Raw genomic sequence first — 15,187 nt, 5'->3', positions numbered from 1 at the left:
CTGACTGGTATTTGAGATTGGGTTTAGTGAGAATGCCTTTGACTGAGCAATATCCTGATTGCCAACTCTTCCAGAGCACACTGGTTCAGAAGATTGGCAAATGCTTTTTGGAATTGGTACATACATAGACATATTGGAGGGAAGGCCAAAATACCTCCATCCATGAATAATGAATTTCATTCTTGCCCCTTCTAATAAGGACACCACTGCTTATTACGGGATCTGGGTTATAAAGGTGATGGAAGATGGAGGGTTATGGAGATGAGTTTATGGTACTTATAAGTGGTCACTTTTGTGAGCTAGGCTGGTGTGTCTTGTCAATTCCCATCATAATGACAGGTATCATGTGGTCAGTGAAGCCACCCAAAATGCTTTAAGTCAGATCAGTCTCTGACTTCTATTATTTCTTAGATCCCCGGGAAGTCACTGCCATACTAATAAAAATCACCTCTGTCTTTCCTTTCTATTAATCCTCTCTGCCTTAGGATGACATGTGGTGGTAAAGAAACATGCCTAGTCCCTGCTGTAGGCTTATCCTCCCCAAGAAAGAGACTGCCCATCTCTGAGTATGCTTCTCAAACAGGCATGCATGGCTTGAGGCACAGATCCTATTACAGAGTCTATGGAATCAACATGATTTGGGGATGTTAGTTTTAAAAAAACATGTTTTTTCTTGGGGGGTGGAGGTATACAGTTTAGTAATTGAGCTGGTACATAATTTGAAGAATTATATTTATATTAACCCTAGCATAGTTACATTGTAGAATCAGAGTCAAATTTTAAAGGAATTTTTGGGGAAAAACAATGAGACAATCAGGGTTAAAAATGAGATCTTCTTTCACTTGGCCACTTTGTGCTAGTCTCTTGGTCCTCTGGGGTCCATTTTATCTCCCCCAAAATCAGAAGTATGAGTATGTCTGTGGAAAAGGCAGGGGTGCACAGCCCAAGGGGTCCAGCTAGAGGAGATGACTAGGAGCTGAACCCAGCTGACGTGGAAAATCAGCATTCCCCTGCATTGAGTGACACCCAGATGTGGCCAGCAGCTGGCTGGGTGCCACCTGAGGAAGTCATTTGGAACAGCTGCCTCAAGTGGATGTGTCCATACGCTCCTGATCACCTCCCTGCTCAGTGAGTCACACCTGGGAACTGACTGCTATTTTAGTTTCATGGGATGCTCACTGCTGTTTAAAAATAAGACAAATCAACATGGCTTGGGATGAAGATTCCATCTGGCAGATTCTGCTTCGAGGAAAAATTAAGTGGTGCCGTGCAAATGGCTTTCTGAGAGGAGATGGGGCTTATTAAGAGGGAAATAAACAGCAAGAGAGGTTTCTAACCAACTGGAATCCATGGGGAAGCAAGTGAAAGGAGGGAAATGGGGGAGGAGAGGATGCTTAAGGCTCCATTTCTCAAGTGTGTAGGTTTTATGAAAAGGGTTTCAAGGAACTAGAGTAGAGAGGATTTATCAGGAGGTTTAGGTGTTTGTGGGAGTTCCTATTCAAAACAGGATTATGAGCTGACCTCAGCTGTCTTTCGGAAGCTTGAATGCCAGATGCAGAAGGGTCAGCATCACTACCCCAGAGTGAAAGGGGAATGTCAGGGAGAATAAGTGCACTATAAAGATTAAGAGTAGATTTGAACTCCAGGTTCACAGCTTATTACCCATGTGATTTTGGGCAAGTTATTTAACTTCCAGGAGCCTTCATTTCTTCAGTTGAAGGTAAAATGCGCACTTGCCTCAGAGGGTTGTTGAAAGGATTGGTGACGTGACCCGTATAGGGGACTGAGCTAAGGGCTTTACATTTAGTAAGTACTCAATAAATACAAGCTTCTTTTATGATGATGATGATGACAACAATGATTGTTAATATCATTAACAGATCTAGCACTCTCTCCTTCAGGTTATCAGGACACCCTTTCTATGCCCATGATTGCATTTTATGGCTTGGGTCCAGGTATACAACATACAAACACAAGAAACTCTAAAAATTGAATCCTTTCCCTCAAGCTCAGAAAAGAGGGCTTCAAATTCAGCCAATTGAAGACTTAGGTCTCTGGCTACTCATACAAACTCCCAGAAAAGTATATCCTTAAGATCAGTGCTGCCCACCAAGTTTATTGATTTTAAAGTTTATATAGAGACAAAAGACCCAGAATAGCCAAAAAAATATTGAAGGAAAACAAAACTGGAGGACTATTACTACCTTATTTCAGGACTTCAAGCCACAGTAACTAAGACAGTGTGGTCCTGATGAAAGAACAGATAAACAGATCAATGGCCTGTTATATATTTATAACAGAAATCCTACTGATCTCTGACAAAGGACCAAAGGCAATATAGTAGAGCAAAGACAGTTTTTCAACAAATGGTGCTAGAACTGGATATTCACAAATTAAGACACAGAACTTATACCCATATCCCAAACTAACTCAAAATGAATCATAACCTAATTGCAAAATGCAAAACTATAAGAGTTTTAGAAGTTAACATAGGAGAACATCCAGATGACCTGTCTACTGTGATGACTTTTTAGATACAACACCAAAGGTCCTATCCATGAGAGAAATAATTGATACACTGGACTTCATTAAAATTTAAAACTTCTGCTTTGCAAAAGACATGGTCAAAAGAATGAGAACACAATGACAGACTGGGAGAAAATATGTGTTTTTACCAGAGATGCATCGATAAGGGATTGTAATTCAAAATATACAAATAACTGGGCACCTGGGTGGCTCAGTCGGTTAAGTGTCTGGCTTCAGCTCAGGTCATGATCTCACAGTTCATGGGTTTGAGCCCTGCATTGAGCTCTGTGCTGACAGCTAGCTCAGAGCCTGAAGCCTGTCTTCAGATTCGGTATCTCTCTCTCTCACACTCCCCTGCCTGTACTGTCTCTGTCTCTCAAAAAATTAAAAAAAAACAAACAAACCAAAAAATCCCTCCCAAATATACAAATAACTTAAAACTCAACAATAAGAAAACAAACAGCTCAACTAAAAATGGGCAAAAGAGCTGAAAAGACACCTCACCAAAGAAGATATACAGACGGCAAATAAGCATATGAGAAGATGCTTCATATCATATGTCATCAGAGAAATGCACATTAAAACAAGATATCACTATACTCTTATTTGAACAGCTCAAATCCAGAACACTGACAGCACTGAATGCTGGCAAGGATGTGGAGCAACAAGTACCCTTAGTCATTGCAGGGGGAATTCAAAATGAGATAGTCACTTTGCAAGAAAGTTCAACAGTTCTTATAAAACTAAATATACTTTTACTACACGGTCCAGCAATCATGCTCCTTGGTATGTACCCAAAGGAGTTAAAAAACATATGTCCACACAGAAACCTTCACATGGATATTTATAGTAGCTTTATTCATAACTGCCAAAATTTGGAAGAAAGATGACCTTCAGTAGGTGAATGGACAAATTCGTATATCCAAACAATGAAATATTAATTAATGCTAAAAAGAAGTAAGGTATCAAGCCACAAAAAGTCAGGGAGGAAATTTAAATGCACACCAGTAAGTGAAAGAAGCCAATCAGAAAAGGCTACATACTGCTTCATTCCAACTATATCATATTCTAGAAAAGGCAAACTATGGAGACGTAAAATCATTTAGGGTTGACAGGGGTTGTGGGGGTGGGGTGGAGAAGGTGTAAAGGCAGAACACAGAGGATTTTTCAGATGATAAAACTATTCTGTATGTTACTAAATGATGGATACATGTTACTTTACATTTGCCCAAATGCACAGAATATATAACACCAAGAGTGAGCCATAAACTATAGACTTTGGGTGATTATGATGCATTGTGACAAGTGTAGCACTTGTCTGGCGGGGAATGTTGATAATGAGGAACTCTATGTATGAGTGGGGCTAGAGGTAAATGGGAAATCTCTGTACCTTTCCTTAATTTTGCTGTGAACCAACAGTAGACTGTTCTAAAAAAATAAAATCTTAATAAACAAAACAAATGAGAGCTGAAGGAATTTGATGGATTTCCAGTTCTACTCCCACTGTTCAGTTGAGGACATGGAGGTTATGAGTGACTTGGCCAACGTGCACAGTGATGAAGCTTGCACTGGAATCTCTACTTTTTATGTGGTGCCAAGGAAGAGAGCCAGGGGCCTTGTGGCTGGCTCAGGAGTACTTGTTTGGCCAGTCGTATGTTGAGGCAGAGGTAGTCAGTCCCACATAGTGGTTAAAAGCTTTGGAGTCAGTTCAACCTGATTTGAAACCTGTAATTATGTCTTACCTGTGGTGTTGCCTTGAACCCATTGCTTAACTGTCTTTCAATTTATTCATCTATCAAATGGGACAACTAAAATACATTCTATAGGTTATAGTGAGAGCTAATGAAAATAACATGAGAAGTATATAATGTCCACACAGCAAATGGCATTTATTGCTGCTATTATTATCATTATAGCTATTATTAGCTTGGAGCAAACAGGGTCACTGCTGCGGAGACAGTACACTAGAGACAGTGTTGACTATTTTTATGATGTCATATGAATATGTTTTTTTGGTTGTTCTTGCTGGAGGAAGAACCCAGCAAAAGGGCATTGACGATTTGAAAAGGGACAACAAAGGGGTGCCTGGGTGGCACATTCGGTTAAGGGTCCAAGTTCAGCTCAGGTCATGATTTCATGGCACATGGGTTTGAGCCCTGCATTGGGCTCTGTGCTGACAGCTCAGAGCCTGGAGCCTGCTTCAGATTCTATGTCTCCTTCTTGCTCTGCCCCTGTTCCCCCTCTCAAAAGTAAACAAACATTAAAAAAACTAAAAAAAAAAAAAAAAAAGAAAAAGAAAAGGGACAACAGGTTGTGTGGCCTTTGTCCTTGACCCAGCCCCAGGAAATGGAACAGAAGCTAAAGCAGTTATGTCAAACATAGTCTGATCCTAGGCAGTAAGTGCCCTCTGCCTGGCTATTCCTTGTCCTCTGTATCAGCTACAGACCACACTGAGTGGCCTTCAGGCTTACAGAATTGAGGAAGTACCAGAAGGAGACAGTGGAGGCCAGAGGAGTGGTAGGACACCTTGACTTCTGGCTTGACTGGAAATATTGGTGGGCAGAGTGATGTTTGCCATATATAAGTATGCCAAGGCATATCCGGGGATGCTTGAAATTAGGGTGGGAAGACACATTTCAAATCAGCAGTTTGGGGCTGAGTGTCACTGGAGTATTTGTATTAAGAAGACCTTACCTCCATAGGGCTCATGAGGACTAACACAACGGGTCACATCTGCAGTTAAAGTCCTTTATACCAAGAGCCCCATATTTATATTGAAGTTCCAAGGAGCAGCCTACTCTCCAACCTCTTTGTACACATGACTGTCACATGCAGAAAGCAGAAATGAGCACAGAATGGTATGAAGCAGTGATGGTCATGGAAACACCATGCTTAGGGGACAGGAGATTCACAGGTGCAATGCATCGAGATCACATTCACAGATTATGGAGAAGCAGCCTGGGGGCATCAAAGGCATGAGATGTTACCCCCAGATGCTATCTTGAGCCTCTGCAGATCCAAGTGCTACCTTTCGCTTTCTCCTGGGCACTGGGCGTCAATGGTGCATTTTTCTTTATCCCATTTCCTGATGTATTATAGCCCTACTTGCTGTTTCATGTATCTCTTATTTTCAATAATGTAATAGGCTTGTGGAGAGCTAGGATGACCCTGGGCCTTATATTTCTGTTCCTACATAGGGTCTGGTGGAGTGTCTAACATATGGGGAAGTGTTCAGTAAATATTTAGCAACTGATTCTGTGTAGATCTGTCTTGAACATGAAGCAGTAAAAGGAAAGCTTTTCCTAACCTTTAGGCATTTTAACATCCAATTTATCTTTTTGTTATGGATTCACCAGTGAGACTTCTGATAATATATAATACAATACAATATGCTTATGTGTCTTGGGCCCAGCACTTAACCTACATTACTATTTAGCTGCCTAATAGTGAGACAACTTTTATTATCATTATCTTCATTTCATAGATGAGAAAGCATGCCCAGAAAGGTTACCTAACTTGGGTGAGGTCACACAGGTGTGTGTAGCAGTACATACAAGTGACAGCCATAGGGGCTGTCATGGCTTCATGGCTTAATGTAGACCCTTGGTTTTGTATGGGAATGAGGTACAAAGCAGATGAAGCCTCAGAAACTAGTGACATAAACAGCTGAAACTGGGTTGAAAATTGGAGCTCCACCTTTTGGAATTGTGAGCTCCTTAACAGAAGCTATAAATCCTCACTTGCTAAAATATAAATCGTGCCTGTTGACATGAGGGCAGAGTTTCAGGGACACCTGAATTCTTGTTTTATGACTCTTCTACCCATTGAGTTTTGGAGAAGACCTAATACATTCTATCCTGAAATGACAAATGAATTGGCCCAAATAGTTTATGGCCTTCTGTGAACACAGGACAGGCAGTGGGAATAGGGGGGGCACTTGTAAAATTGATGCTTCAGAGCAGAGCCTCATTTGCTGATGCCAAATGTGAAGCAAAGATGTGTGGGATGAAAGAAATGGTCTGCTGGTCTGTAAACTCCAGCCAGTAGTGTTTTTCATGGTCATGCTTCATGACACTAGATGTTTCTCTGTTGTCTGCATTTTTCAGATTCTTCCCTCAGGCCCATTTTGCTATGTTATTAAGAGCTTGGAGTTCAAGTTCTTTAGCTAAAGAGCTGTCTTCTCTCATGTAATTTCAAGAGAGTAGCCAATGGCATTTCTTCCTTAATCCTCTTCGGTCAATGGTAACTCGTGGCTAGCAAGGTTATAGAACTCTCTTTAGCAATATTTTAACTAACATTTTCTGAATGCCAGGCACTATGCTAAGCATTTTAACATGCATTCTCTTTGACTACCCACAGCAACCCTGCAAGGTAGTTTCAGGATGGAAGCGTGTTTATATGTCTTGATGTTAGAATGACACTGGCAAAGTCTAAATTCTGTCTTATCAATCATCTCATCTCCTTTGGGTTTCCCAAAGAGCTGTTACCCAGATGAAATAATAGTGAAATGGGGCCCCAATATCTGCTTTATTAATAGCCACACAAGTATGATGTTCTAAAGAACAATCTGTGTTAGAAGTTGCGTTGGCCCAAGTGCCCTATCTGGCTGAGGCCATCTAGAGCCCTTGTTTGAGTGTAAATGTTGGTGTGGATGTGCTCAGGTGTGCCGTGGAAAAAAAGGAGGGAGAAAGAGGGCCAGGTTCCAGAGGGGTTCCTTGATTTCAGATCAAGGGGCAGAATTTTATGAGGGAGCGCAGCATCAGTTTTTGCTTTGAAAATGTAACCCTGCCCACTGATAAATGCAGCTCAATGAATGGTCTTGATTTTTACTAATAAAATGAGCGATTTCTCCCTTGTATGTGTGGAGAGTGCGGTACAAAAGTTTAAAACTCAGGCTGGGCCTGGCATAGAACAAATTAGACTTAAAGTCACTGGAAATTAAGGAAAAAAATTACTTAGTGCTACTTAGGGTGCAGAGGCAGACTTAAACAGTTTATAAGGTTGGTGCCATTCAATCCCCAGGATTCTGGGAAATAGGTACTAGTACTGTTCCCACTTTAGAGATGTCGAAATGAAGTCTCAAGTGGTCCAGTAACTACATATATTCACAGCTTTAGTAAGTGGAAGTTCTGGGACAATCCTAGGTCTGACGCTAAAGTTCTTGAAGCCAAGCACCCAGTAAGATGTCACATTTTAAACCCCATTGTTGAGAATCATTTTTCACCCTCCTTTGGCACTGTATTGTACGGCATGGCACTGCACAGTTTATTTTTTATAGCTCTGTTATTTTCACTCTTGCATATCAACTGCACATCTTTTTGCAAAATATACTGTAGAAAACATGATCCCTATTTAAAGATGAGACAAATGGGGCCCCAACCACTTAAGCGGCTTCACTGACATTGTACAATCTAATTGTGGCAGACCCAGGATTAGGACTTCTGGTTTCCTCATTCTCAACTTTCCAATAATGGGGGCTCTGGCATTAAAGGCAACTGACATACAAGTAAAAACAGGATAAAGGCCAGGCCTCTTTCTTCCCACCAGAGCTGGCCACCACTGGGAAACCAGTCCCTCAGTGCCAGGCTGTCAGAACACTGGCCACTCTCCTGTATCACCCGGAATTATTTTTCTATTGTAGTAGCCACCTGACTTACAGAAAAAAAGAATTCCAAGTATTTTAGAGAGCCAGAATTTTAAAATTTCTAATTGGAGCCATTCTTCTAGGTTTCTGACATTTCTTGATCCTAGTCTTTTTGATACCAGCATAAGCCACACATACAACCTTTAGCTGACAAATGAACAGGCTGTGAGCTAAAATGTGTTTCCTCTGCCTGTTTAAATGGTGCTCATCTTCTGATGCCTCTTGAAATGTCACTTCTTTGGGGAAGGCTTCCCTTGGCCTTGATGTTTTTTGCTGGCAGATGAGTCACCTCATCCCCTTAATGACTATGGCCCTTTGTACAGCGGCATGGGACACTGTGGCTGTTTACAAGTTCTTTGTGATCACTGGACTGAGAGCCCCTGGAGGGCACTCAGGGCCTACCATGTGGTGTGCACACACCAGATCCCGGGTGAATACTTGGGAACAAATGACTGCTCAGCTGCTGATACACTGGAAGGCTTTTGTTTCATTACGGTGTCGGGACAAAGCCCATCACGGATCTCCTCTGTTCACACCCCTGCTTCTGTACCACATGTTTTCTGAATACAAATAAAAATTTACTAAGCTGAATGGAAGGATAGAAATTTCTTGCTGGGTATGGTTCCCAGATTCATTAAACTGAGCCCTGGGAGAAGCTAAGCTAATACAATTCTGAAGCTAATCTCTTCTTGAAGTCATTCCATAAATCTGATTAATGGGTCATCTTTAGACCATAAGCACAGTTGCTATATTAAAAGAAAATGCTTTAAAAAGGATTGTAATTCTCTTAACAAGGCTTCTGCTGTTTGCAAAAGGACTCTTTCACAGTATAAACAAGTCTGGGCTGTATGATGCATGGGATTGGGTTAAGTAAAATTCTAAGGGCCCGAGTGTTCAATTACAGAGAAGCGCATGCATATCTCCGTCCCCCCCCCCCCACCGTCCCCTCTCCCTGATGCTGCAAAGATATTATTTCTCAAATGTGTGAATCTGAGACAAAATGGATAGAGCTATTGCTTGAGGTAGAAGCTTTTACGTTGTTGTGAACAAACAAATTGTCCTTTCGGATCTTGTATCCTTTGACTAACATCCTATCATGTGTCATTGATATTTGGCAAAAGAAAATGTCCTTCAGTATCTATCAGTTAAGATAATAACGAACACTTATCTAGCATTTCCTAACTTCCTATTCTGGAGTCTTTTACAGAATCAATAAATTTTAGAGTTGGAAGAACTTCACTGATCTATGTAGTACAGAATGTCCCTAAGTGTATATATTCCTGTTAATATGTGGAAAGCAATTTGCAAAGAGTGTAGGCTTGAAAATATTTTAAGTTGATGGTACTGAGTATATAAAGGTGGCCTTTCCAACATCTACTCCCCCTTCACTTGGAAACTACCTTACATTTTTCCATTTGGGTTTTACATCTTCTCTGGGTAGCACATATGCTTTTAGGGAGGTTGACTTCATGATGCACTCTGTGGTTCAGGTAAATTTTAATAACCATAATCCCTTCTCACAGGGAATGGTTCAGGGATGGACATGTGACCCACTGGGGTCACTCAGGTGTGAAGAGGGTCCAGAAAGTAAGCTTCCTTGACCTTCCAAGAATGCTCCCAGAAGTGCCTTTCTTTCTCCCTTTGTGAGTACCACATATAGATGTGAAGGCTGGAGCTGTTGCAGCCATTTCACTGCCATGAGGAAAGTCTGCCTGAAGGTAAAAATGATGCAGAAGGGACTGAATGAAATGGGCAGCGAAGTGCGAGGTCTAGAATGCAGATTCATGCCTGATCACCTGCCTACCTCAGAATATTTATAGTGACTTAAAAACCAACAAGTCCCTTTGTTTCACATTTGAGTTAGGTTTCTTAAGCAGAGAGTATTTCAGAGGACACACCTGAGTTACACAAAATTGGATAGGTTACTTACTGAGTGTCCCCCCAGAACCTTTATTAAATTAATGTGCATCATTAGACTCTAGAGAAGCATCAAGTATGCTTCCAAATTTTCTAAATTTATTTGGTTGTGGATTCTGTTCTTTCTGGCGCATTTCACAGGACAAGATCTAGTCTGACTCTCAGAGTCAGAAACTGAGAGGGGCGACTAGGTGGCTCAGTTGGTTAAGTGCCCAACTTTGCCTCAGGTCATGACTTTGTGGTCCAAGAGTTTGAGCCCTGTGTCAGGCTGTGTACTGACAGCTCAGAGCCTGGAGCCTGCTTCAAATTCTGTCTCTTCCTCCCTCTCTGTCTCTCCCCCGCTTGCACTCTGTCTCTCTCTCTCTCAAAAATAAATAAATATTAAACATTTTTTTTAAGGAAGTGGAAACTGAGATCCAGGTTTTACATGATTTTTCTAAGCTGTTGGTAGTAGTCAGTCACAGATCTGGGCTTAAAGTTTAGGCCTCCTGAGTACATGGCCTGCATTCTCACTTCAAAGTCACACCCATTTCTGCCCAGAGAGGTTAAGGGGTTCCCTCATTGAAGATGAATCTCAAAAGAAGAATCTAATCATTCTTTTGCAGAGATCCAGATTCCTAGGACTACATTATAAAGCAAAGTTAACAAATTTAGTGCTCACAGGCAAAACTAAGAACTTTAGGTCAAACAAAACAGCTGTGAAGTATTTGAAAAAATTATATTAGGTTATTTCACCTAAGTGCCAGGTTATTTCAAATAAAAATATGAACTTCCAGCTCCTTTAACAAAATCCAGATAATCTGGCAACAGCTCTGCCTCCTGATGTGAGGTCCGGGGTCCCCTTATTTGCTCCAGTTCCCTGTCTTATCCTAACAGTTCCCATTTATCAGTACACAGACAGTATTGCTTCCCTCTTTGTATCTAGTCTATTTCATTCAATTACCTGCATGGTCAATTATTTTGCTATACTGAAGAAAGTAAAATTCCCTAAATTTCCAAGATTTGGTAGGTTTGGAACAACACTGAGTTAAGGATGGACAGATTGCTTTACTGTATATCTTAGTTCCCCCATGGAACATGGGTTAGGAGGGAAGATGTATAATTTCTTGATCATGAGTGTCTTTTTTTCAGAGACCACCTCTTAGTATTATGCCACTGAATACAGTTTGGGAAATATTGCTTTGATAAAACCTCTTACGTCCCTCCCTGCCAGTGAACCTATGAACTAAGGTCTCTTTTTGCTAGGATTGCTACCACCTTGGTTTTTCATTGTTGTCTTGAAGCTATTTTGAGAACAGAACAACAGCCTGGCCTATATCAAACCAGCTCCCAGCACAGGTCAGTCTAGGGTCTGATAAACACTGAGATTATCCCCAAGAACAGGCCCATGAGTGTAGGAGGCTTAGGGCAGAGGACTTCTGGTGGAGTAGAGAGAATAGGATTAGGCTAATTGAGGTCCACGCTTATACCCCCCCTAAGGAATCAGCTTCCTGGCTGGTTGGTCACTGAGAAAAACAACTACAGCAAAAGAAAGGTAGCAAACAAAAAGTGATGAGGTGAGTTGGTGCTAGTCTTTTTGAGAAAAGGCAGCCTGCCAATGATTTTACCTCTCTTTATAATTTTATTATTCAAAGGTGAGGAATGACTACATCTCAGTTCTAGGTGTTCAGTGTGGTAACAACATTCAAGACAATTAGACAAAACACACACCCTTCAGATTAACTTTTGAGACGTGCAGTTGTGGCCCTGCAAGCAAAGAGGCTAGAAGTGCATCTGATGCTGAAAGGAGGCATGAAGTTTTTCATAGAGGTGTCCTGAAGACAAATGAGTCTCTTGCTTTCAGTGGTCTCTCATTAAACCCTCTCATCAGCCAGCCACAAGTCAGTTATCTGCTATTCCCCTGGGGAAGAGGACCCCTCCTTAGAAAGAAGCCCCTAAATGGCTAAAGTGCACATCGTGTAGCCAGACCTTTTCATTTTAAGAGTGACCAGAATGACTGCAGAATTTCTACCAATTAGGGTTGATGAAGTCAGAGGGAAAAATGAGAGGATTGATGCTCCTGGAGAGACAGAAATTTTCCTTATTTGCCAAGAAATCAAGCCCTCACCTGCTAGTGACTCAATCATCAAAGACTAGCCCACAAAGCACTCAGTCATAGCAGTCACTCCATAAGCCTAGACTTGACTCCCTCGCTTCTTTCTTGGCTACATGTACAGTCATAAAGTTGAGACCAACAATAACTCTTATCTTATTCTCTTTCACTGGAGAAAAATATAGATATGACTGACCACGATCATATCCTTTCCCTAACAACCCAGTTTTGTCAACTACTCAATGAAACCTTTGTAAAGCAACAGCATGTATAAAATAATTTTAAATAATGTGGCAAGACAGGTGGTGTTCAGTTTTTACTTTTGTTGGGACAGCATCAGAAAAGAATTTTAAAGAAAGCATTGATGATGATGCTACTACGAGTTTTACATTATAAAAATAGAGGAACTGAAGTTTGCACATTGACCATTTATTATATGTCAGACATACTTTTAATCACTTCCCAAGGATACAATTCTCATGAGCATCCCAGGAGAGGTTTCCATCTTACATATGACAAAACCAGGCTCGGAGAGGTTCGGTAACCTGCCTAAGGTCATGTAGTTAATGAGTAATTCAACCCAGGCAGTCTGTCTCCAGTTCATCTAATACAATGCTCTTTTGCTCCCCTGAAAAACAGTGAGGCCTCTTCCCACCAATGGTCTCTGAATATTCTCAAGTGTACTCATAGTCACACTGGACTAAGAGTTGAGGAGAATTTATGCAAAATCCATAAATGCTGAACACATTTGAAACAGCAAAGAAAATACCACATAATAAAGACCTCCTAATTTTAATAAACATGGGACTCAACCTTCTTTTTCTATGTAGTTTTTGGTTTTAAGTCATAATTCTGAGTTGGAAAATTAAACAGCTTCACTGAGATAAAATATCTTGATAGTATCCCCTCTATAAAAAGTAGCAGCAGTGGCAGCAAACCCAGAAAGATCTGCTGAGCCCACAAGACTTCCCCAATGGGTTTTGCTTTACCTGCTATAGATGAGACACTCTTGGTTATTGATCATTTTATCAGAGTTGTACCTCCGGAAGTCTTCCCAAGCATCCTTGATGGCAGTGACTGCCAGGATGACACAGATTGGTATCACGCCTACTTCAGGGTGGTAAGCATTGGCCATGGGAACAAAATTCAGAAGAACAATGCCCAGAAAATAAAGATTGGCAAACCGATGTAGCTGTTCAAAGATGTTCTTGGGTATGAACGACAACACGGTGTATTTGCTGGTCTTAATTTGATTCCCACAATAATGCCTGTTGGGATTCTCTTTGTAGGACAATACTTCAAAGGTCAGATTGGAGATTACTACTCGTTTCTTGTCTTCTTTCCTTTTCTGCCTTCTCTTGCCTTCCTTTTCCATTTCTGCTCAGTTTCGTTTCTTGAATTCTCATAGGATAGTGAATGAGTTCCCCGTAAAAGAGTTTTTTCCCCTAATCAGTTCCATTGTTCAGCTGCCAGTGAGTCATGTCCCTGATATCTTTTACTTGTCTTCTCTGCTGGAAATTTCTCTCTCTTCTTTCAAAAGGAAAATTAAAAATAAGAAGCTGGTTTACAAATGCCGAGGGAGAAATGACAAGGAAAAGGCTGGCAGAGAACAGGGGTGCACCTGTCAGGTTACTTCCTTCTACTTGTTGAGACTCCACCTACTGGAATGTAGACGTCACCCACAGGGATCTTCCTTTTCCACCCAGGCAGCTGAGAACAGCGCCAACTCTAGGTCCTAAAACCCACCTGGTTAAGTTTTAAAAACAAGGATTTTTAGCCAAGAGCCTCAGATGCTTTAAAAATGGTATACATTTTCTTGTTTGAGAGACGTTTCCCTGAGAAAGAATGAAATCTGGCCATTGGTAGCAACGTAGCTGGAACGTGAGGGTGTCATGCTAAGTGAAATAAGTTAGGCAGAGAAGGACCGATACCATATGTTTTCACTCATAAGTGGAACAAGAGAAACTTAACAGAGGACCATGGGAGAAACGAAGGGAAAGAAATAGTTGGGAAGAGGGAGGGAGGAAAACCATGAGAGACTCTTGCATATGAGAACAAACTGAGGGCTGATGGAGGTGGGTGAGAGGGGAAGCGGGGTGATGGGCATAGAGAAGAGCACTTGTTGGGTTGAGCACTGGGTGTTTTATGGAAAACAACTTGACAATAAACTATAAGAGAAAACAAATACATTAAAAAAAAGAGAGAGACATTGCCTATCACTCTCCAAGAGCTGCTCTTAAATTTGGTCTCTTGAGATGATCCAGTCAATTCTAGAGATCAATTCTTGAGCTTTCAACCTTACTCTTAATAGTATGGCACCTTTGTGCTTAATATTTTGAGTGCCTACATGTGTTAAATTAAGGTTTCTAAATTTCAGAGCACTAGTGACATTTTGGGCTGGATGACAATTCTTTGTTTTGTGGGGGGGGGGGCTGTATATTGTAAGATGTTTAGCATCATCCTTATGCTTTTATCCACTACATGCCATTGGCATTCTCTTCAATATGGCAACCAAAAATGTCTCCAGTGTCAAATGTTCCCTCCTGTGAAAAATTATTCTAGTTGAGAATCACTGAATTAAGTGAACTTAAGAAAATAAAATGTGACAAGAGAGACCAATCCTTTGAAAATGCTGATTAGTTTTCACAACCTATTTGCAAGCAAGAAAACAGAACAATGATTTCTTTTACCTTTCATATATCCAGATGTTGGAGCAGTTGATCTTTTTATCCAAACAATGTCTCTTGAAGTCCTCCATGCCATCCTTGACCATGATGAGGAACAGCACAATAGCCAATGGTAACATGGTGATTTCTCTGTGGAAAACTTCCATCGAGGGCATCCAGTTGATAATGACCAGGAACAGGAAATAGAGGTTAGCCCATCTGGAAGGGACAAGAAAAGTGTGACTGAAAACCATGGGGAAGAAAATATACTCTCCACACAATTTTTTCCCTTATTGTTGGCCTTTATCACCTAAAATGGCATTCTTTTTTAGGGTCACCTCA

At 41.0% G+C, this 15,187-nt stretch overlaps 1 protein-coding gene across 1 annotated transcript in view; it reads right to left on the bottom strand.

Annotated features, from left to right (window-relative positions):
• The window catches only part of ATP10B (ATPase phospholipid transporting 10B (putative)), a 188,033-nt gene that overhangs the window by 83,073 nt on the left and 89,773 nt on the right, over positions 1 to 15,187 (bottom strand). The window contains 1 exon segment of the mRNA XM_029942912.1: positions 14,870 to 15,064. Coding sequence (XP_029798772.1) covers positions 14,870 to 15,064 — 195 coding nt within the window.

Source organism: Suricata suricatta, chromosome 6, assembly GCF_006229205.1.
Source record: "Suricata suricatta isolate VVHF042 chromosome 6, meerkat_22Aug2017_6uvM2_HiC, whole genome shotgun sequence".
Taxonomy (NCBI): domain Eukaryota; kingdom Metazoa; phylum Chordata; class Mammalia; order Carnivora; family Herpestidae; genus Suricata; species Suricata suricatta.
The sequence above is the reverse complement of the archived record's forward strand: the minus strand, read 5'-3'. Positions and strand labels throughout refer to the sequence as shown.